Source organism: Salvelinus fontinalis, chromosome 39 (genome assembly GCF_029448725.1).
Source record: "Salvelinus fontinalis isolate EN_2023a chromosome 39, ASM2944872v1, whole genome shotgun sequence".
In the NCBI taxonomy this organism is placed as follows: domain Eukaryota; kingdom Metazoa; phylum Chordata; class Actinopteri; order Salmoniformes; family Salmonidae; genus Salvelinus; species Salvelinus fontinalis.
Window position 1 is genome coordinate 9,915,180 of NC_074703.1, and position 22,585 is coordinate 9,937,764.

General features: G+C 43.5%; 1 protein-coding gene across 2 annotated transcripts in view; it reads right to left on the reverse strand.

Moving 5' to 3' along the window:
- Positions 1–9,783, reverse strand: part of LOC129838587 (titin homolog) — a 45,723-nt gene extending 35,940 nt beyond the window's left edge. The window contains exons 1-2 of one of the 2 annotated variants that reach the window (XM_055905661.1): positions 9,151–9,783; positions 6,830–8,399 (exon numbers count right to left, since the gene is read on the reverse strand). In XM_055905661.1, coding sequence (XP_055761636.1) covers positions 7,068–7,682 — 615 coding nt within the window. In that variant the 5' untranslated portion in view covers positions 7,683–8,399; positions 9,151–9,783 and the 3' untranslated portion in view covers positions 6,830–7,067. Of the gene's footprint in view, positions 1–6,829; positions 8,400–9,150 lie in introns of those variants that run through there. The other variant, XR_008756870.1, reaches the window with a different exon arrangement.
- Between the last annotated feature and the right edge of the window lie 12,802 nt (positions 9,784–22,585).

A 22,585-nucleotide genomic window follows, 5' to 3' on the forward strand; every position in this document is an offset into this window, starting at 1 on the left:
CTCTGAATTTATGAATGGACAATCAGACAACACTTTGAATTCACGAATGGACAATCAGACAACGCTCTGAATTTATGAATGGACAATCAGACAACACTTTGAATTCATGAATGGACAATTAGACAACACTCTGAATTCACGAATGGACAATCACACAACACTCTGAATTTATGAATGGACAATCAGACAACACTCTGAATTTATGAATGGACAATCAGACAACACTCTGAATTTACGAATGGACAATCAGACAACACTTTGAATTCACGAATGGACAATCAGACGACACTTTTAATTCACGAATGGACAATCAGACAACGCTCTGAATTTACAAATGGACAATCAGACAACACTTTGAATTCACGAATGGACAATCAGACAACGCTCTGAATTTACGAATGGACAATCAGACAAAACTTTGAATTCATGAATGGACAATCAGACAACACTTTGAATTCACGAATGGACAATCAGACAACGCTCTGAATTTACGAATGGACAATCAGACAACACTTTGAATTCACGAATGGACAATCAGACAATGCTCTGAATTCTTGAATGGACAATCAGACAATGATCTGAATTCACGAATGGACAATCAGACCACGCTCTGAATTCACGAATGGACAATCAGACAATGATCTGAATTCACGAATGGACAATCAGACCACGCTCTGAATTCACGAATGGACAATCAGACAATGATCTGAATTCACGAATGGACAATCAGACAGCACTTTGAATTCATTAATGTACAATCAGACAATGCTCTGAATTTACGAATGGACAATCAGACAATACTTTTGAATTCATGAATGGACAATCAGACAACACTCTGAATTCACAATTGGACAATCAGACAACGCTCTGAATTTATGAATGGACAATCAGACAACACTTTGAATTCACGAATGGACAATCAGACAACACTCTGAATTTATGAATGGACAATCAGACAACACTTTGAATTCACGAATGGACAATCAGACAACGCTCTGAATTTATGAATGGACAATCAGACAACACTTTGCATTCACAAATGGACAATCAGACAACGCTCTGAATTTATGAATGGACAATCAGACAACACTTCGAATTCATGAATGGACAATTAGACAACACTCTGAATTCACGAATGGACAATCAGACAACACTTTGAATTCACGAATGGACAATCAGACAACGCTCTGAATTCACAAATGGACAATCAGACAACGCTCTGAATTTATGAATGGACAATCAGACAACGCTCTGAATTTATGAATGGACAATCAGACAACACTCTGAATTTATGAATGGACAATCAGACAACACTCTGAATTTATGAATGGACAATCACACAAAACTTTGAATTCATGAATGGACAATTAGACAACACTCCGAATTCACGAATGGACAATCAGACAACACTCTGAATTCACGAATGGACAATCAGACAACGCTCTGAATTCACAAATGGACAATCAGACAACGCTCTGAATTTATGAATGGACAATCAGACCACGCTCTGAATTCACGAATGGACAATCAGACAACACTCTGAATTTATGAATGGACAATCAGACAATACTTTGAATTCACGAATGGACAATCAGACAACGCTCTGAATTCACAAATGGACAATCAGACAACGCTCTGAATTTACGAATGGACAATCAGACAACTCTCTGAATTTATGAATGGACAATCAGACAACACTTTGAATTCATGAATGGACAATTAGACAACACTCTGAATTCACGAATGGACAATCAGACAACACTCTGAATTCACGAATGGACAATCAGACAACGCTCTGAATTCACAAATGGACAATCAGACAACGCTCTGAATTTATGAATGGACAATCAGACCACGCTCTGAATTCACGAATGGACAATCAGACAACACTCTGAATTTATGAATGGACAATCAGACAACACTTTGAATTTATGAATGGATAATCAGACAACACTTTGAATTCACGAATGGACAATCAGACAACGCTCTGAATTTATGAATGGACAATCAGCCAACACTTTGAATTCATGAATGGACAATCAGACAACACTCTGAATTCACGAATGGACAATCAGACAACACTTTGAATTTATGAATGGATAATCAGACAACACTTTGAATTCACGAATGGACAATCAGACAACGCTCTGAATTTATGAATGGACAATCAGACAACACTTTGAATTCATGAATGGACAATCAGACAACACTCTGAATTCACGAATGGACAATCAGACAACGCTCTGAATTCACAAATGGACAATCAGACAACACTCTGAATTTATGAATGGACAATCAGACCACGCTCTGAATTCACGAATGGACAATCAGACAACGCTCTGAATTCACGAATGGACAATCAGACAACGCTCTGAATTTACGAACGCCCAGAGCGAACACTGAGGGCACTCTGGCACTCCAGTTTGAATTTACGAACACACCCGTTGTCATACACCCTGACACAGACACTCAGGCACGGACACACATAGACACCAACACATTTACACTGACAAAGAGACACATGTAATCAGTCTCAGACAAAGGCTCAGACGGTCATGCATAAATTAACCGACATATGTAGTTAGACCAGGGCAGTGGACCCAGGGATTAGAGGATGGAGGAAGGCAGGGATGGAGAGACCATGGAGAGAGGGAAGAGGAAAAGAAGGATGGAGAGATCATGGAGAGAGAGGTGAGGAAAAGAGGGATGGAGAGACCACGGAGAGAGAGATGGAGGAAGAGAGGGATGAAGAGATCATGGAGAGAGGCATGGAGAGGTCATGGAGAGAGGGATGGAGGAAGAGAGGGATGAAGAGATCATGGAGAGAGGCATGGAGAGGTCATGGAGAGAGGGATGGAGAGACCATGGAGAGAGGGATGGAGGAAGAGAGGGATGAAGAGATCATGGAGAGAGGCATGGAGAGGTCATGGAGAGAGGGATGGAGGAAGAGAGGGATGAAGAGATCATGGAGAGAGGCATGGAGAGGTCATGGAGAGAGGGATGGAGAGACCATGGAGAGAGGGATGGAGGAAGAGATCATGGAGAGAGGCATGGAGAGGTCATGGAGAGAGGCATGTAGGAAGAGGGATGGAGAGACTGTGGAGAGAGGGTTGAAGGGAGAGGGTCTGCTCTGTCTGGCCTGCTGTGAGAGAGCGAGTCTGGAGCTAGGAGCATCACTGATCATTACCTGCTATTGCCTGCTGCCTGCTGCCTGCTGCATATAGATGAAGTCTGGCCTCTCTCATCTCCCACCATCCTCCTAGTCTCTACCAGGGCGTTTAATGTGGAGCATACACCTAAAACACCTTTCAGAGACTTTTCAGAGAGCTAAGGTATGGCCAGAGCAGAAGCTATGTTTCTCAGAGCCATCCCACTGGGCACAGACACCATTTCAATGTTTAGTTTTGATTTACATTTGGTAGAGTGGTCCACTAACGTGTACTCAACTTGAAATCAACATAAAATGTCACAATGGCATTGGACATCTCTCTCAAAACTTTGAATTCATGAATGGACAATCAGACAACACTTTGAATTCACGAATGGACAATCAGTCAACGCTCTGAATTCACGAATGGACAATCAGACCATGCTCTGAATTCACGAATGAACAATCAGACAATGATCTGAATTCATGAATGGACAATCAGACAATGCTCTGAATTCACGAATGGACAATCAGACCACGCTCTGAATTCACGAATGGACAATCAGGCCTGCTCTAAATTCACGAATGGACAATCAGACCACGCTCTGAATTCACGAATGGACAATCAGACCACGCTCTGAATTCACGAATGGACAATCAGACCATGCTCTGAATTCACGAATGGACAATCAGACAATGATCTGAATTCACAAATGGACAATCAGACAACACTCTGAATTTATGAATGGACAATCAGACAACACTTTGAATTTATGAATGGACAATCAGACAATACTTTGAATTCACGAATGGACAATCAGACAACGCTCTGAATTTATGAATGGACAATCAGACCACGCTCTGAATTCACGAATGGACAATCAGACAACACTCTGAATTTATGAATGGACAATCAGACAACACTTTGAATTTATGAATGGACAATCAGACAACACTTTGAATTCACGAATGGACAATCAGACAACGCTCTGAATTTATGAATGGGCAATCAGACAACACTTTGAATTTATGAATGGACAATCAGACAACACTTTGAATTCACGAATGGACAATCAGACAACGCTCTGAATTTATGAATGGACAATCAGACAACACTTTGAATTCATGAATGGACAATCAGACAACACTTTTAATTCACGAATGGACAATCAGACAACGCTATGAATTCACGAATGGACAATCAGACCACGCTCTGAATTCACGAATGGACAATCAGACAACGCTCTGAATTCATGAATGGACAATCAGACAATGCTCTGAATTCACGAATGGACAATCAGACCACGCTCTGAATTCACGAATGGACAATCAGACCATGCTCTAAATTCACGAATGGACAATCAGACAATGATCTGAATTCACGAATGGACAATCAGACCACGCTCTGAATTCACGAATGGACAATCAGACCATGCTCTGAATTCACGAATGGACAATCAGACAATGATCTGAATTCACAAATGGACAATCAGACAACACTCTGAAATTATGAATGGACAATCAGACAACACTTTGAATTTATGAATGGACAATCAGACAATACTTTGAATTCACGAATGGACAATCAGACAACGCTCTGAATTTATGAATGGACAATCAGACAACACTTTGAATTCACGAATGGACAATCAGACAACGCTCTGAATTTATGAATGGACAATCAGACCACGCTCTGAATTCACGAATGGACAATCAGACAACACTCTGAATTTATGAATGGACAATCAGACAACACTTTGAATTTATGAATGGACAATCAGACAACACTTTGAATTCACGAATGGACAATCAGACAACGCTCTGAATTTATGAATGGACAATCAGACAACACTTTGAATTCACGAATGGACAATCAGACAACGCTTTGAATTCACGAATGGACAATCAGGCAACGCTCTGAATTTATGAATGGACAATCAGACAACACTTTGAATTCATGAATGGACAATCAGACAACACTCTGAATTCACGAATGGACAATCAGACAACACTTTGAATTCACGAATGGACAATCAGACAACGCTCTGAATTTATGAATGGGCAATCAGACAACACTTTGAATTTATGAATGGACAATCAGACAACACTTTGAATTCACGAATGGACAATCAGACAACGCTCTGAATTTATGAATGGACAATCAGACAACACTTTGAATTCATGAATGGACAATCAGACAACACTTTGAATTCACGAATGGACAATCAGACAACACTCTGAATTTATGAATGGACAATCAGACAACACTTTGAATTTATGAATGGACAATCAGACAACACTTTGAATTCACGAATGGACAATCAGACAACGCTCTGAATTTATGAATGGACAATCAGACAACACTTTGAATTCACGAATGGACAATCAGACAACGCTTTGAATTCACGAATGGACAATCAGGCAACGCTCTGAATTTATGAATGGACAATCAGACAACACTTTGAATTCATGAATGGACAATCAGACAACACTCTGAATTCACGAATGGACAATCAGACAACGCTCTGAATTCACAAATGGACAATCAGACAACACTCTGAATTTATGAATGGACAATCAGACCACGCTCTGAATTCACGAATGGACAATCAGACAACGCTCTGAATTCACGAATCGACAATCAGACAACGCTCTGAATTTACGAACGCCCAGAGCGCACACTGACGGCACTCTGGCACTCCAGTTTGAATTTACGAACACACCCGTTGTCATACACCCTGACACAGACACTCAGGCACGGACACACATAGACACCAACACATTTACACTGACAAAGAGACACATGTAATCAGTCTCAGACAAAGGCTCAGACGGTCATGCATAAATGAACCGACATATGTAGTTAGACCAGGGCAGTGGACCCAGGGATTAGAGGATGGAGGAAGGCAGGGATGGAGAGACCATGGAGAGAGGGAAGAGGAAAAGAAGGATGGAGAGATCATGGAGAGAGAGGTGAGGAAAAGAGGGATGGAGAGACCATGGAGAGAGGGATGGAGGAAGAGAGGGATAAAGAGATCATGGAGAGAGGCATGGAGAGGTCATGGAGAGAGGGATGGAGGAAGAGAGGGATGGAGATATGAGAGTCTCTCTCTGTCTCTCTCTCTCTCTCTCTCTCTCTCTCTCTCTCTCTCTCTCTCTCTCTCTCTCTCTCTCTCTCTCTCTCTCTCTCTCTCTCTCTCTCTCTCTCTAATAACTGAGGCAAATGTGGTATTCAGAAAAAGTTTGAAAGCAAGCAAGTGCTGGTGCTGTTATTAAGCTCAGCTCATAACCTGGCAACAATCTATCTACTGTACACATTCACTGGAAAAGTAATGAGTCAATTAATCACTCAACAACAGAGGCAAACAAAAGATGCACATGAAATTATCCACTACAAATAGACACCACACACACACACACACACACACACACACACACACACACACACACACACACACACACACACACACACACACACACACACACACACACACACACACACACACACACACACACACACACACACACACACACACACACACACACACACACACACACTCTCTCTCTCTCTCTCTCTCTCTCTCTCTCTCTCTCTCTCTCTCTCTCTCTCTCTCTCTCTCTCTCTCTCTCTCTCTCTCTCTCTCTCTCTCTCTCTCTCTCTCTCAACATAATTGAGCTTTATAGACCAGGTAACAATTGACTTGATTCAAAATAATGAGAGTTCATTGAGTCTATTACAGGGAGAAGTAATTGTATCCAGTCAGCGATGACGAGTGTCTGTCTCTGGTTGATCAAGATTTAACCCTGGACTGATTTAACCCTGGACTTTTACCCTGGACTAGCCCAGTTCACTAGCATTACTGATTACTGTCCTAGTCGATGTCGATGGCATGCAGTACATGAGAGATGTGTTGGGAAGTTAGGATTTGGTGACAAAGAGAGTTTTGTTTCCCCGAAGGTTATAGCTCATCAATAACAGGGGTGAGGAGTGGGTGTGAGGTAGGGTGTGAGGTAGGGTGTGAGGTAGGGTGTGAGGTAGGGTGCTGTGGGATTGTTTAAGATACTCTTTGAAGATGTAGCGTTTCAGAGATTTTTGGAAGATGGGCAGGCTCTGATGGGCAGGCTCCGATGGACAGGCTCTGATGGACAGGCTCTGATGGGCAGGCTCTGATGGGCAGGCTCTGATGGGCAGGCTCTGATGGGCAGGCTCTGATGGACAGGCTCTGATGGACAGGCTCTGATGGACAGGCTCTGATGGACAGGCTCTGATGGACAGGCTCTGATGGGCAGGCTCTGATGGGCAGGCTCTGATGGGCAGGGCTCTGATGGGCAGGCTCTGATGGGCAGGCTCTGATGGGCAGGCTCTGATGGACAGGCTCTGATGGACAGGCTCTGATGGGCAGGGCTCTGATGGGCAGGGCTCTGATGGGCATGGCTCTGATGGGCAGGCTCTGATGGGCAGGGCTCTGATGGGCAGGCTCTGATGGACAGGCTCTGATGGACAGGCTCTGATGGGCAGGGCTCTGATGGGCATGGCTCTGATGGACAGGCTCTGATGGGCAGGGCTCTGATGGGCAGGCTCTGATGGACAGGCTCTGATGGACAGGCTCTGTCAGCCAGACCTCACTAGTAAGATTTGATCCAGAGAGAAAGGGGAGAAAGAGGTCAAGGCGTAGGTTAGTTCTGTGTGAGTGGGACCAGTCGACACAATAGGCAGAGTGAATGAGGAGCGGATGTCGTCAATCTTCTTTTCAAAATGGTTGACAAAGTTGTCCGCAGAGGGAGAAGGGAGGGGGTAGAGGATTAAGGGTTGAGGAGGTGGTAAAGAGTTTCCTAGGGTTACAGGCAGAAGCTTGACATTTAGAGTGAAATAAAGTGGCTTTAGCAGAGGATACAGAGGAAGAAAAGGCAGGAGGACGTGAAAGGATAATAGGTCGTCCAGAAGTTCAGTTTTCCTCCATTTTCGCTTAGCTGCCCGAAGTACAAGTGTCATTTCATTGACCATACACAAGCCAACATACTAAAATGTTCTCATCCCAGAGGTTTGTTTACAGTCATTGAGTAGTTTAGCTGTCAGGGCATGGCCCTCAAGTCTAGACAGAGATGTTTTTGGCGGCCATGTTTTGTGTATTATTACCTCCTCTCAGTGAGTCAGGCTGTCCTTCCAGTGATCGCTAGCTGCCTTTCCTATGCCTGAGTGTATTGAGCTTTTTGCACCAGCCGAAAGAGTAGAGAGGAGAGGAGATCAAGCCTTGAATGAATATAAAACACGACAATCAAACAACTCTTTTTTGAACGGTGTAATTTTCATGAAATGGCTGAAATTGGCTTGGGCTCCTCAGGGAGCAATGGGACCCGTTCAAGAGCGAAAGGGAATGTTTGACAATCCAATTGGGCTATTCACAGGAAATCAACATAAACAAAATATATCCCCCAACCCTCTAGGTGCCTGCGTGGGTGGGTGGGTGGGTGCGAGAAGCACAGAATGTGCTGAACAGAGAAAGGCTAGCCTACTGTAGCGGTTCGCTTTGATGCTGATGCATAACGTATTGTCTCACCACAACAGTGTTCTGAGTCTATTCAAAAGGGTTTTATTGAATCCTATTGTAATGGGTTGTGAGGTGGTCGTTGCACCCTAAGCATCCTATTGATTATGTAACGTATCAGACCTGGTTCGGATAATTCCACAATGATAAGGACACAGTCAGTCTGTGCTAATGATGACACTGCACATACAGTACTCTAAAAAAGTAATGATAGCCGTGGCAGGTATATAGTAGCAGGGTAGTATTGTAGTATCATTAGTGTAAACACTTGTAGCAACATCGGTGGTAGTGGTGACAGATACATATACAAAGTGCATATATATACTATTGAACAATGGCGGTCAGTGCCGTTTAAGACGAGGAGGAAGATTTTTTTCTACTACAGCATGTTGGATAACTCTCATTCGTATTTCATTCACCCAGTTCAATAGGTTTAGGCTACTACATGATACTCACATTTTCCCTAGACCCATCATGAGGTTAGTATGTTTATCCCCGTTTTCTTCCGTTTTCTTCTGTTTAAGAAAGATTTTTCAACAGAATCGGCAGAATGAATACACTCCTGATCACGCGTAAACAGAGTTCACGCTCATGACAGCCACGTTGTATTCCTTCTCTTCCCTTTGCTTGTGGACTTCTGGACAAATCAGCTATGTGACCAGACAAAAAAACTTTCCAAGCCAAACCTCTACAAACAGCCTACATTGATGTCACCATATTAGCTAAAGTGACATCCTAGTCAGCATAGGTAATATAACTAACGCGTTAGTAAACCGGCTGCAATCACGCAATAATGTTAGTGTGCAGTCAGTAAGCAGTTACACCGACGGGCCCCGGTGGCAATAAATTAGTAATACCAAAAGCTTATCTTGACTTCCTGCTAGCTAACATAGCATCATTCCGTTTGAGCAGGATGTTTCAGTAGGCTAAACTAGCTAGCTGCATTTGCTAGCTAAGTAAATGAAACTGAAAGTGAAAAAAATGACAATCTCTCTCTCTATACATATATATATATATATCTCTTGTTTCTCCTTCATTTTGAAAGAAATGAATTTGTTAAAAACTGTTCAACAACTGTCTTTCTCTCTCTTTGAGTCAACTACTCACCACAGTTTAACCTGTTGGGGATGGGGGCGCTGTTTAGACTATTTATGCAAATTTGGCTAATTTTTGAAACGGCTTCCCACAAAATCCTTGATCGTACAATATGCATATTATTATTATTATTGGATAGAAAACAGTCTATAGTTTCTATAGGAGTTGAAATTTTGTCTCTAAGTGGAACAGAGCCCATTCTACAGCAATTTCCCTGACATGGATTCAGATTTCAGAAATGTTGGCCACTGTTCTGAAGTCAGTTAAAAGGGCACTGATTTTGCTATGACTATACGGACACTTCTTACGTCTTCCCCTGGATGCCTTTACGTGATGACGATTCCAATGGGGTCGATTGCGAGTTCACAGGCACTACAAATGAAAAAACCCTGTAGCTAGCAAGTCTTTTCTTGCTGCGTAACGCGCGTGGAGGACACCGACCCTCTCCTGTTCCAAGCGTTAGTTTAGCCTGTTATATTTCTCCGGTCATCTTTTCACTCGTTATAGGAGTTAAAAACATCATAAGGTAGTTAATTTAAAGCGTTTTATAGCAATTTATATCCGTTTAGTGCGATTTTGGGACATTTATTTCTTTAACGCTGTGAATAGGTGGGCACGCTTTCAGTTCATCCCGAACGCAGTTGGCATTTTCACATGGCAAGAGGACAGCTTTCCACCAAAAGACGATTCCTCCCAAGAAAGGATCCTTTGCCCAAGATACTGATGGAAGAACAGCTCAAGGTAGGACATTTTTATTATGATAAATCGTGTTTCTGTCGAAACATTTTAGTGGCTTAGGACGCCATGTTTTTTGACGTAGCTTCGCTTGGCGCAAACTGTATTGAAAAGTAAGGATAAATTAAAAAATGTAATAACGCAATTGTATTAAGAATTAAATTGTCTATCAATCCCTGTCCACCCTATATTTTTTAGTCACGTTTATGAGTATTTATGTATAAGAGTAGATCACTGTCTAAGTGGCGCAAGGAAATTTTCTGACCAACTGAGCTACATTTCACATTGTCTAACCATGATTTTGGTGGCTAAATATAAACATTTTCGATCAAACTGTATATGCATGTTGTAATGTGATGTTACAGGAGTGTCATCGGAAGAATTCTGAGAAGGTTAGTGAAAAAATTAATATCTTTTGGCGATGTTGACTTTTATCGCTCACTTTGGCTAGAATCAATGCTGGGCTGCTAATTGCTATGTGCTAAGCTAATATAACGATTTATTGTGTTTTCGCTGTAAGACACTTAGAAAATCTGAAATATTGTCTGTATTCACAGGATCTGTGTCTTTCGATTCGTGTATGCTGTGTATTTTTACGAAATGTTTGATGATTAGTAAGTAGGTAAACACGTTGCTCTAAGTAGTTTTTCTATTCCATTTGTGACGGTGGGTGCAATTGTAACCTATGCCATCTACCTGAAATATGCACTTTTTTCTAACAAAACCTATCCCATACCATAAATATGTTATCAGACTGTCATCTAATGAGTTTTTTTGTTGGTTAGGGGCTATAAATATCTTAGTTTAGCCGAATTGGTGATGGCTACTGGTGTTGGTGGACAAATAAAAGATGGTGGATTATGCTAATGTGTTTTTAGGTAATAGATGTACATCTTTACATATTGTGTCTTCCCTGTAAAACATTTTAAAAATCGGAAATGTTGACTGGATTCACAAGATCTGTGTCTTTCATTAGCTGTATTGGACTTTAATGTGTGAAAGTTAAATATTTAAAAAAAATATTTTTTTTGAATTTCGCGGCACTGGTTTTTCAGTGGGGGGGGGGGGGGGGTGTGCCGCTAGCGCCACGCTGATCCTAGACAGGTTAAACCTGCAATGCTAGCTATCTGTAGCTTTTGCTTTCAGTAATAGATTTATTCTCTGATCCTTTGATTGGGTGGACATCATGTCAGTTCTTAATGGAAGAGCTCTGATAGGCTGGAGGTACATCACCCTGAAGTAGTCATACTTACTGTATAAGTCTATGGAAGGGGGTGAGAACCATGAGCCTACTAGGTTTTACATTGAAGTCAATGTACCCATCTGTCCTCCAGCTACACAATGGTGCTACCCTACAGAGTGATGTTATTTATCCATTATTTTACCAGGTAAGTTGACTGAGAACACGTTCTCATTTGCAGCAACGACCTGGGGAATAGTTACAGGGGAGAGGAGGGGGAAACCTACACTCGATCCCTCCGATGTCAACAACTACAGACCAGTATCCCTTCTTTCTTTTCTCTCCAAAACTCTTGAACGTGCCGTCCTTGGCCAGCTCTCCTGCTATCTCTCTCAGAATGACCTTCTTGATCCAAATCAGTCAGGTTTCAAGACTAGTCACTCAACTGAGACTGCTCTTCTCTGTATCACGGAGGCGCTCCGCACTGCTAAAGCTAACTCTCTCTCCTCTGCTCTCATCCTTCTAGACCTATCGGCTGCCTTCGATACTGTGAACCATCAGATCCTCCTCTCCACCCTCTCCGAGTTGGGCATCTCCGGCGCGGCCCACGCTTGGATTGCGTCCTACCTGACAGGTCGCTCCTACCAGGTGGCGTGGCGAGAATCTGTCTCCTCACCACGCGCTCTCACCACTGGTGTCCCCCAGGGCTCTGTTCTAGGCCCTCTCCTATTCTCGCTATACACCAAGTCACTTGGCTCTGTCATAACCTCACATGGTCTCTCCTATCATTGCTATGCAGACGACACACAATTAATCTTCTCCTTTCCCCCTTCTGATGACCAGGTGGCGAATCGCATCTCTGCATGTCTAGCAGACATATCAGTGTGGATGACGGATCACCACCTCAAGCTGAACCTCGGCAAGACGGAGCTGCTCTTCCTCCCGGGGAAGGACTGCCCGTTCCATGATCTCGCCATCACGGTTGACAACTCCATTGTGTCCTCCTCCCAGAGCGCTAAGAACCTTGGCGTGATCCTGGACAACACCCTGTCGTTCTCAACTAACATCAAGGCGGTGGCCCGTTCCTGTAGGTTCATGCTCTACAACATCCGCAGAGTACGACCCTGCCTCACACAGGAAGCGGCGCAGGTCCTAATCCAGGCACTTGTCATCTCCCGTCTGGATTACTGCAACTCGCTGTTGGCTGGGCTCCCTGCCTGTGCCATCAAACCCCTACAACTCATCCAGAACGCCGCAGCCCGTCTGGTGTTCAACCTTCCCAAGTTCTCTCACGTCACCCCGCTCCTCCGCTCTCTCCACTGGCTTCCAGTTGAAGCTCGCATCCGCTACAAGACCATGGTGCTTGCCTACGGAGCTGTGAGGGGAACGGCACCTCAGTACCTTCAGGCTCTGATCAGGCCCTACACCCAAACAAGGGCACTGCGTTCATCCACCTCTGGCCTGCTCGCCTCCCTACCACTGAGGAAGTACAGTTCCCGCTCAGCCCAGTCAAAACTGTTCGCTGCTCTGGCACCCCAATGGTGGAACAAACTCCCTCACGACGCCAGGACAGCGGAGTCAATCACCACCTTCCGGAGACACCTGAAACCCCACCTCTTCAAGGAATACCTAGGATAGGATAAAGCAATCCTTCTGCCCCCCCCCCCCCCCCCCCCTTAAAAGATTTAGATGCACTATTGTAAAGTGGCTGTTCCACTGGATGTCATTAGGTGAATGCACCAATTTGTAAGTCGCTCTGGATAAGAGCGTCTGCTAAATGACTTAAATGTAAATGTAATGTAAATGGATGAATGAGCCAATTGTAAACTGGGGATTATTAGGTGACCGTGATGGTTGAGGGCCAGATTGGGAATTTAGCCAGGACACCGGGGTTAACACCACTACTCTTACGATAAGTGCCATGGGATCTTTAATGACCTCAGAGAGTCAGGACACCCGTTTAACGTCCCATCCGAAACACAACACCTTACACAGAGCAGTGTCCCCAATCACTGCCCTGGGGCATTGGGATCTTTGTTTAGACCAGAGGAAAGAGTGCCTCCTACTGGCCCTCCAACACCACTTCCAGCAGCATCTGGTCTCCCATCCAGGGACTGACCAGGACCAACCCTGCTTAGCTTCAGAAGCAAGCCAGCAGTAGTATGCTGCTGGCCTAAATGTTGAGGCTACTGTAGACCTTCTTTGCAAAATAGTGTGTTTTAATCAGTTATTTGGTGACATGATTATATTTAGCATGGTTTTATCTAAAAAGCATCACTTTTTAAATGTTTAATAATGAAACATTTTATGAAATTCACTGAGGAGGATGGTCCTCCCCTTCCTCCTATGAGGAGCCTCCACTGATATAGAACTACATTGTGTAGAAGAGACATGATTAGAAATGGGAAGAGTGACATCTGCCACATTTTTAATGTCTCGCCTAAAAGAATGTCCACCTGGTGTTGTTTGAGATAGCAGCATTGACGTCAGAGCATAGACTACTGTAGAGTGCGCTGCCTACTGAACAAGGTCCTCTGGACAGCTTGATCAGACCTTCAGAAATGAGAGGGTTTCTGTTGTCATCTCTCTCACAGCAAAATGAATAGGAAAATAATAGTGTGATATTGGACAATCCCTCAAATTCAATCAGGCTCTCTCTCTCTCTCTCAAAGCAGCACACAGTTTATCCTGCCTGTGTATCATACAGCCAAGGACCATCGCCTTTCCTGTATTATATTACAAAACACACACACACACACTGCGTTATTGTTTTACGACCATTTTCTTTGTACACCACCTCCACCACAATTGAATAATGCTATGGGGCTTGGAAGAGAAAGGAAAAAAGATGAAATGAAAAGTTCTCGCTCTTAGCATCTATATCAAGGGGCTACTTTCCATTCTGTTACAGACGACAGAGACAAAAAAAACAGTTTTTCTCTCTCTCACTACCTTTTCTTATTTTCCCCCTTCAATCTGTTTTTGGTTTCAGGTTCTGACAGATATCTGGGGATTTGTGCAGTGCGATGGTGGCAGAGGGGGTGCAGGCGTGCAGAAAGGCAATATTAGCTGGAAATTGGAAAGAATTCATGCGTGTTGTTTTGGAATGAATTGAAACCTGGCCTACGCCCATATTGATTCCTATGTTGTTGTAACACGGCCACCCACCATCACCTCCTACTCCTCTTTCACTCGCTTTCTTTTCCTCTTTCACCCTTTTCCTTCCGCTCACGCTATCGTCAACGGGCGAGTCCTTCAGATGGCGTTATGGGCATGTATCGCGACCTTTGAACTTTGATCCACAGGTTCAAGAGCTGTTTGTAAACTCGTGGAATGAGCTTTCACTGCTTCTGTTTGACCTCTGTAGAGAGCACAGAGACATGATTACGGTGTGAACGACGCTCCAATGGAACGATTATTAACGATCTGCCTTTTTATCTTCCGTTTCAACGTATCTGGAAGACGCTTTGATCTCCATTCACTTGTTCTTCATTGTTCAGAAATGGGCTTGTTCTTTCTCTACCTGATCTGCTGACCTCTTTAAACACTCGCTGTCTGTCACTGGAGGTTTACAGCCTGCAGTCACTTGTCAAATATGAATTGTCTCTATCTGTATGAAAGAGCAGTGTATATGCACATGTGCAGGAATATAATATGTCCTGCACACAGCACATACTGCACAGGGATACATGCAAGTACAGTAGGCAAGTGTGCTTGTGAGTGTGTGTGTGTGTGTGTGTGTGTGTGTGTGTGTGTGTGTGTGTGTGTGTGTGTGTGTGTGTGTGTGTGTGTGTGTGTGTGTGTGTGTGTGTGTGTGTGTGTGTGTGTGTGTGTGTGTGTGTGTGTGTGTGTGTGTGTATGAAATGTAATCAAGCATTAGCAGGACACAGAGTGCTTCATAGTCCGTATGCGTCTCTAATTAGAGAGTGTGTTTACCTAAAGAGCCATCCTCACAGTCCCAGTAGACAGACGGCAGAGAGAGAGCGTGTGTGTTTGTGTGTGCACGTGTGCATGTGCGCGTGCGTACGCGCATGTGTGGTTGTGCGTGCATGTGTGGTTGTACGTGCGTGCTTGTGTGTGTGTGTGTGTGTGTGTGTGTGTGTGTGTGTGTGTGTGTGTGTGTGTGTATACAAAATCCATGCTCCAGTAGTCTCAACAGACAGACCAGAGTGTCGTTCTGTGTCCTAAACATCAGCGCTCAGCAGAATATCAAACACATCCTCCCAATAGAAACGCTCTTACTCCTGAATAACAATTTGTGCTCTTTGAAAAACTGAAATAGAAAAAGAGTCACTTTTATCATGAAAAGTTTGGTAATGAATCCTATGGGGTTGGGAGTTGGGTATCGGCAATTAATAAATACAAATAAGAAAACTCAATGCACTAGAGAGTTCTGATCTGATACATGAGCCTGGATGTGACTAGTTCTGTAACCACCTGCATAGGAGACTCCGAATCCTGTTGTCTCCAGTCCCCATGGTTTCCAATATAAGGCCTTCCTCTGAACACAGACAGGCAGTGTTGCAGCAGGCAGACGGCGTGTCCGTGCCGGCTGGTGATAGATGTATATTTAGTGTGACTGTTTTTACACTGCTCTCACTCGTGCCACCTGATATATGGGCCAATAATGGCTGGCTGTGAGCATAAAGAATGGGTTTTTTTCAGAGCGGTTGGAGATAACACAATCTGAGCCTAGCTGCTATTAGAGGCCTCGGCTTCATCCCAAATGGCACCCTATTCCCTATTTAGTGCACTACTTTTGATCAGAGCCCCGTGGGCCTTATATGGGGAATAGGGTGCCATTTGGGACACAACCCTTTCTCTCTGAGGATAATTAAACAATATTTCCAAATCAAGCCGGGCTGACAGCGGCGAGGGGATGGATGGGATAGTTGTGTGGTGCAGAGCAATGTAATTTGTGGAAGGATAATGCATGGTGGGAATAATCAGGAGGCCGTGCTTGTCAGAAGTTTTGGGACGGGCTAAGTAATGTGTCGAATTAGCATGTGAAAGCAGCTATCTACAGCCTGGGCCAGGGAACTCTTTCTTTCTCTTTCTTTCTGCATTCTCTCCATTTCACAACCTCTCTCGCTCTCTGTTTTGCAATGTTCCAAGGCGTTGGATATGCTTGAAAGGAGGAAAGGAATATGAGAAGACTAAAAATCATAGTAGAGGAGAGGGGGAAGAGAAGCAGAGGAGGAGAGGAGAAGAAAAATGCTTCAGGTACCTAACTTTCATTTCGACTTTCAGTCCAAGAAGATGTAAACTCTATCCCATTCCGATGTTTAAACTCTATCCCATTCCTATGTTTAAACTCTATCCCATTTCGATGTTTAAACTCTATCCCATTACGATGTTTAAACTCTATCCCATTGCGATGTTTAAACTCTATCCCATTGCGATGTTTAAACTCTATCCCATTCCGATGTTTAAACTCCATCCCATTGCGATGTTTAAACTCTATCCCATTCCGATGTTTAAACTCTATCCCATTCCGATGTTTAAACTCTATCCCATTGCGATGTTTAAACTCTATCCCATTCCGATGTTTAAACTCTATCCCATTGCGATGTTTAAACTCTATCCCATTGCGATGTTTAAACTCTATCCCATTGCGATGTTTAAACTCTATCCCATTCCGATGTTTAAACTCTATCCCATTGCGATGTTTAAACTCTATCCCATTCCGATGTTTAAACACTATCCCATTCCGATGTTTAAACTCTATCCCATTCCGATGTTTAAACTCTATCCCATTGCGATGTTTAAACTCTATCCCATTCTGATGTTTAAACTCTATCCCATTCCGATGTTTAAACTCTATCCCATTGCGATGTTTAAACTCTATCCCATTCCGATGTTTAAACACTATCCCATTCCGATGTTTAAACTCTACCCCATTCCGTGTGTGCCCGTGCGTTCCTCTTGAGTGCGTTCCTCGTGTTCCTCTTGAGAGGAGGTCAGCAGGACACTCAGACCAGAGTGTTTATAACCGAGTTCAGGGGTAACATTTGTCCTGTATGAGCTTTATACTCTGACATCACTGACAGAGGGAAAGGTCAGCCAGACAGAGAGGAGAAATGGCCTGACACAAACAACAACACACACTATCCACTCAATACGGCTACCGAACAAAATAAGCCCACATCAATGAACCCATCCACCCTGCTCTCATATTCTGTTCCACTACATTGGATCTTTTAAAAGTCTTTGAAAACACTGAAATAAAAATCAATGCTTGGTCTTTGCTGACATGTCTGACCATTCAGGTAGGTTCAGATTTAATGGAGAGTTCATAACATGATACCGGTGAAGTTAAATGTTCTTTGTATCAGCTTATGACCTATACTTTGTGTGTGTATGGGATACTCTTACTGAAACAATAGCTGTTTAAAATCCCTAATTGAACTTGAGAGATGGATAACAGTGTGACACACACAGGAATGCAATTTCGAAAGTGCGAAGGAGTGCACAAACCTTCAGACATCACCCTCAGACTCTCCTTACATCATCATCGTAGTCAAGCACAGCTTCACTGAGAGGGCCACTCTGCCTCCCTCTCTACCCCAGATTGGAGCATCGCAGCAGCTCTCGAGATGAACCCCTCTGTCTGGCTTTGTTATCCGATGCCCTGGTGATGGGAGGGTGAAGAGATTGAGAGGGAGAGATATAAGGTAGTAGAGAGAGAAAGAGAGAGAGGGTGAGAGAGAAAGAGAGTTAGTAAGAGAGATGGACATACTGAGACAAAAACAAAGAAACCGTCAAGGCTGGATTCAATCCGTATCGCAGAAGTATCACAGAAGAACCGCATTCAAATTTAAAGGTAATTTACGATTGAGCCGGCATAATATAAGCCGAGTTTACCGTGAATGCATTCTCCGCAAACACGGAACATCGTCTTTAAATTTCAATCAACCTATACCGCAGATCTTCCATGATATGGATTGAATCCAGCCCTTAATGTGAGGGTGAGAAAGTGGGATAGACTGACTTGTAATAGGGCTCCATCGGGCTGCCCCCCTATTTTCTCTGGTTTTGGTTCTGGAAGTGTCAGGATTGTGTGCGGAGAAGTATCGGAGTCAAGCGCAGGACACAGGTGTTGAGCGAAACCACAGTGTTTTACTCAAAATATGGGCAAAAGTTCCAAAAATAATGGAAATAATCACAAACACACATGTAATCATCACAACCACTAACGCACAAACAATCACGGACAAAACAGAAATGAAAGCCAGAGGGTTAAATAGGGAACATGATGGGGGAATTGAAACCAGGTGTATAATACAGACAAAACAAAACGAAACTGAAAAATGGATCGATGGTGACTAGAAAGCCGGTGACGTCGACCGCCGAACACCACCCGAACAAGGAGAAGGGCCGGCCTCGGCGGAAGTCGTGACAGGAAGTGACACGGCCACTCCTTTTTAGCATACCCATTTCAGCAACATGCTGGTTATCGTGCTGACAATCGTTGAATAGGTAAACAAAAATCACAGTGTTGAACCATTAATTCAAAAGACTAGAAATGTCCTTAAAAAAATTAAGATATATGAAATAAAAGTCAAAGGTGCAAGAGGAGGCAAACAAACTCCTCCTCCCATACAGCATTGAGGACTGTGTCGTCCAGTCACAGGGCAGGTGCAAGTCACGTGATCTGTTGGCGAGCACATGATGCCGCTCGATAGCTGCCGTACCGTCCAATCACGGGGCAGATGCAAGTGACGTGATCTGTTGGTGAACACATGCGGATCATGTGACTTGTATCTGCTCTGGGATTGGAAGATACAGACTACTTTTTGCACCAGAAACTAGGCGGTAAAAACACGACAGCTCAACACAGAGGTTGAAACATTCATGATGGGCACTACATGAACATACAAATTCTCTTGCAATCTCGGGAGAAAGTAGACATCTACATTAACAGTAATATCGCTATTGCTAATATTTATTATCACAATGTATGATTGCATTGAGAATGACCTTCCTGAAAGCACAGTACTAGTCAGTCAAACTGCCTGCCTGGACACCCCCATCTCTCTGCCAGAAAGGATGCCATACTGCTGTAAATAATCCCATGAGGCTGTCCCACTGGAGAGAAGGAGCTCCATTTAACTCAAACAGTCAGGATAAGCCAGTCCTGAAATTTCAATTCACTTTCTCTTCTCTCAATAAGTCCTTTAGTCTAGTACAGGACTTTTGTGATAGAAAGTCAACTCCAGGCTTTTCGATGACATGTTGAGTTCAATTCTATAACACATCTTTAGGTCATCTGTACACTCTGTCCCCATGGGATAACCCTTTTTGGTCCCAGGTAGAACCCTTTTGGGTTTCATGTAGAACCCTCTGTGGAAAGGGTCCCACATGGAACCCAAAAGGGTTCTTCAAAGGGTTCTACAAGGGAGACGGCCGAAGTATCCTTTTTTCTTCTATGTGTGTAGCCTTTATAAATGTAGTGCTGTGTTATGAAGGTGGTAGTTGTCAGTGTTTTGTGGCGGCCTTTCTGTTCTGATAGCCAATAAGGGACAATAGGACCAATAGAGGTTCAGTTGATTAAGTTATGTGTGGGATGGGACAGAGCAGGCATAATTAATGAAGACTCTCTGAGACAAGACCACAGCATAAACAGTACAGAGGACAGTGATGTGACATCCTGGACTGACTGGAGAAGGGAAGAGAGAAGGGAGGGAACATACATTGAATGGAGGGGGGAGAATTAGAAAGGGTGACATACGGAGTCTGCCATAAACAATACACAATGCCTAAGGAGGGTTTAGAACAGATTGACACGAATAGAGTGAGGGAAGGAGAGAGTGAGAGGGGGAAGGAAGGGAAGCAAGAGTGAGTGGTAGACTGTCATTAAATGGATGGTGTGAAAGGAAGCATGGCTATGGAGGACGAGAGAGAGAGATGGAGTGTAGAGAAAGACAGAGGGATGAGGCATGGTGAGGCTAGGAAGAGAGAGAGAGAGAGAGAGAGAGAGAGTTTAACAAGGCTCTGGTTTAAATTGGATCTGGAGGATGATGGATAATGACTGAGACTGACCTGATTACCAGGAGTGCTGGGACTCCTCCTAATGCCTCTCACTAAGTATGGGACTATTAGTCTGACAGGCTTGTAGTATGTATGGAAAGGCTAGGTGGTTGAATAGGGCCTATGTGAGTGTGTGGGCGTTCGGGAACATGTTTGAGTGTGCGTATTTGCAGTGCACAATAATCAACCTTTTCAGTGATCACATCAATGTAAACATGCCAGAGTTGTGAGTGTGTTGCTGTACCTCGGAACAGCCCCTCGGAACAGCCCCTCAGAACAGCCCTTCAGAGCAGCCCCTCAGAACAGCCTCAGTTTTGTCAGGGCATGGACTCCACAAGGTGTTTAAAGTGTTCCACAGGCATGCTGGCCCATGTTGACTCCAATGCTTCCCACAGTTGTCAAGTTGGCTGGATGTCCTTTGGGTGGTGGACCATTGAGTATGAAAACCCAGCAGCGTTGCAGTTCTTGAGACACTCAAACCGGTGCGCCTGGCACCTACTACCATACCCCGTTCAAAGGCACTTAAATCTTTTGTCTTGCCCATTCACCATCTTAATTGCACACATGCCAATCCATGTTTTAACATTTTACTGCAGTGAGCTAACTCAGGGTCACACAGTGTTTCTTGGTAGTCTTAAACAAATCTACATTGAAACAAAAGTATACATCTCACACACATTGTTATGGGCTTAGAAAATAGAAAACACCTGTACCATGTCAGATATAGAGTTGAAATGTATTACATTTTGAGTTTGCATCCCAAATGTACACTTTATATACAGTAACAGTCACAGGTTTGGACACACCTACTCATTCAAGGATTTTTCTTTATTTGTACTATTTTCTACATTGTAGAAGGGAATAAGGGATCATAGCTTTCAACTGGATTCACCTGGTCAGTCTATGTCATGGAAAGACCAGGTGTTCCTAATGTTTTGTACACCTAGTGTATATTGATACAATATGAAAGGCCATTACTGTGTATATCCATTACTCTGTCTATCATTCAGAATACAGCTACATTTCTTTATAAATAGCACGACAATTAGGATTGTCTTCTCCTTCTCAGCCCCGATGAGAGGGTGGTTTTACCACGTTTCCGTTTTTGTCGCCATTGCCCCAGCTCATCTATTCTAGGAGCGAGGGAGCAGGAGAGTTGGGGAGGAGGAACTGAGGAGGGGAGTAGGAACGGAGGAGGAGATGAGGTTTAAGGATTATAAACACAGAAGAAATCACAGCCGTGCTCGGCAAAGGTCAAAGCATCAATCCTGCCCCGTCTCTGCTGTTTCTGGCAGGCTTCCCTCCACCTATATACCTCTATCTCTCTTTCTATCACTTTACCTCTTTCAATCTTTCTATACCTCTCTTTACTTTCCTTTCTTTCACTCCTTCTACCTACCCTTCTATCAGTTTTTCTCTCTCTCCCTCCCTCTTAGCGATACTACCTCAAATTATATTTATATCACTCTTCCTCTATCACTCTACCTCTCTTTCTATCACTCAACCTCTCTATCTTTCACTCTACCGCTCTTTCTATCACTCTACCTCTCTTTCTATCACTCTACCTCTCTTCTATCACTCTACCGTTCTTTCTATCACTATACCTCTATTTCTATCACTCTACCTCTCTTTCTATCACTCTACCTCTCTTTCTATCACTCTACCTCTCTTTCTATCACTCTACCTCTCTTTCTACCACTCTACCTATCACTCTACCTCTCTTTCTATCACTCTACCTCTCTTTCTATCACTCTACCTCTCTTTCTATCACTCTACCTCTCTATCTATCACTCTACCTCTCTATCTATCACTCTACCTCTCTTTATATTACCCTACCTCTCTTTCTATCAC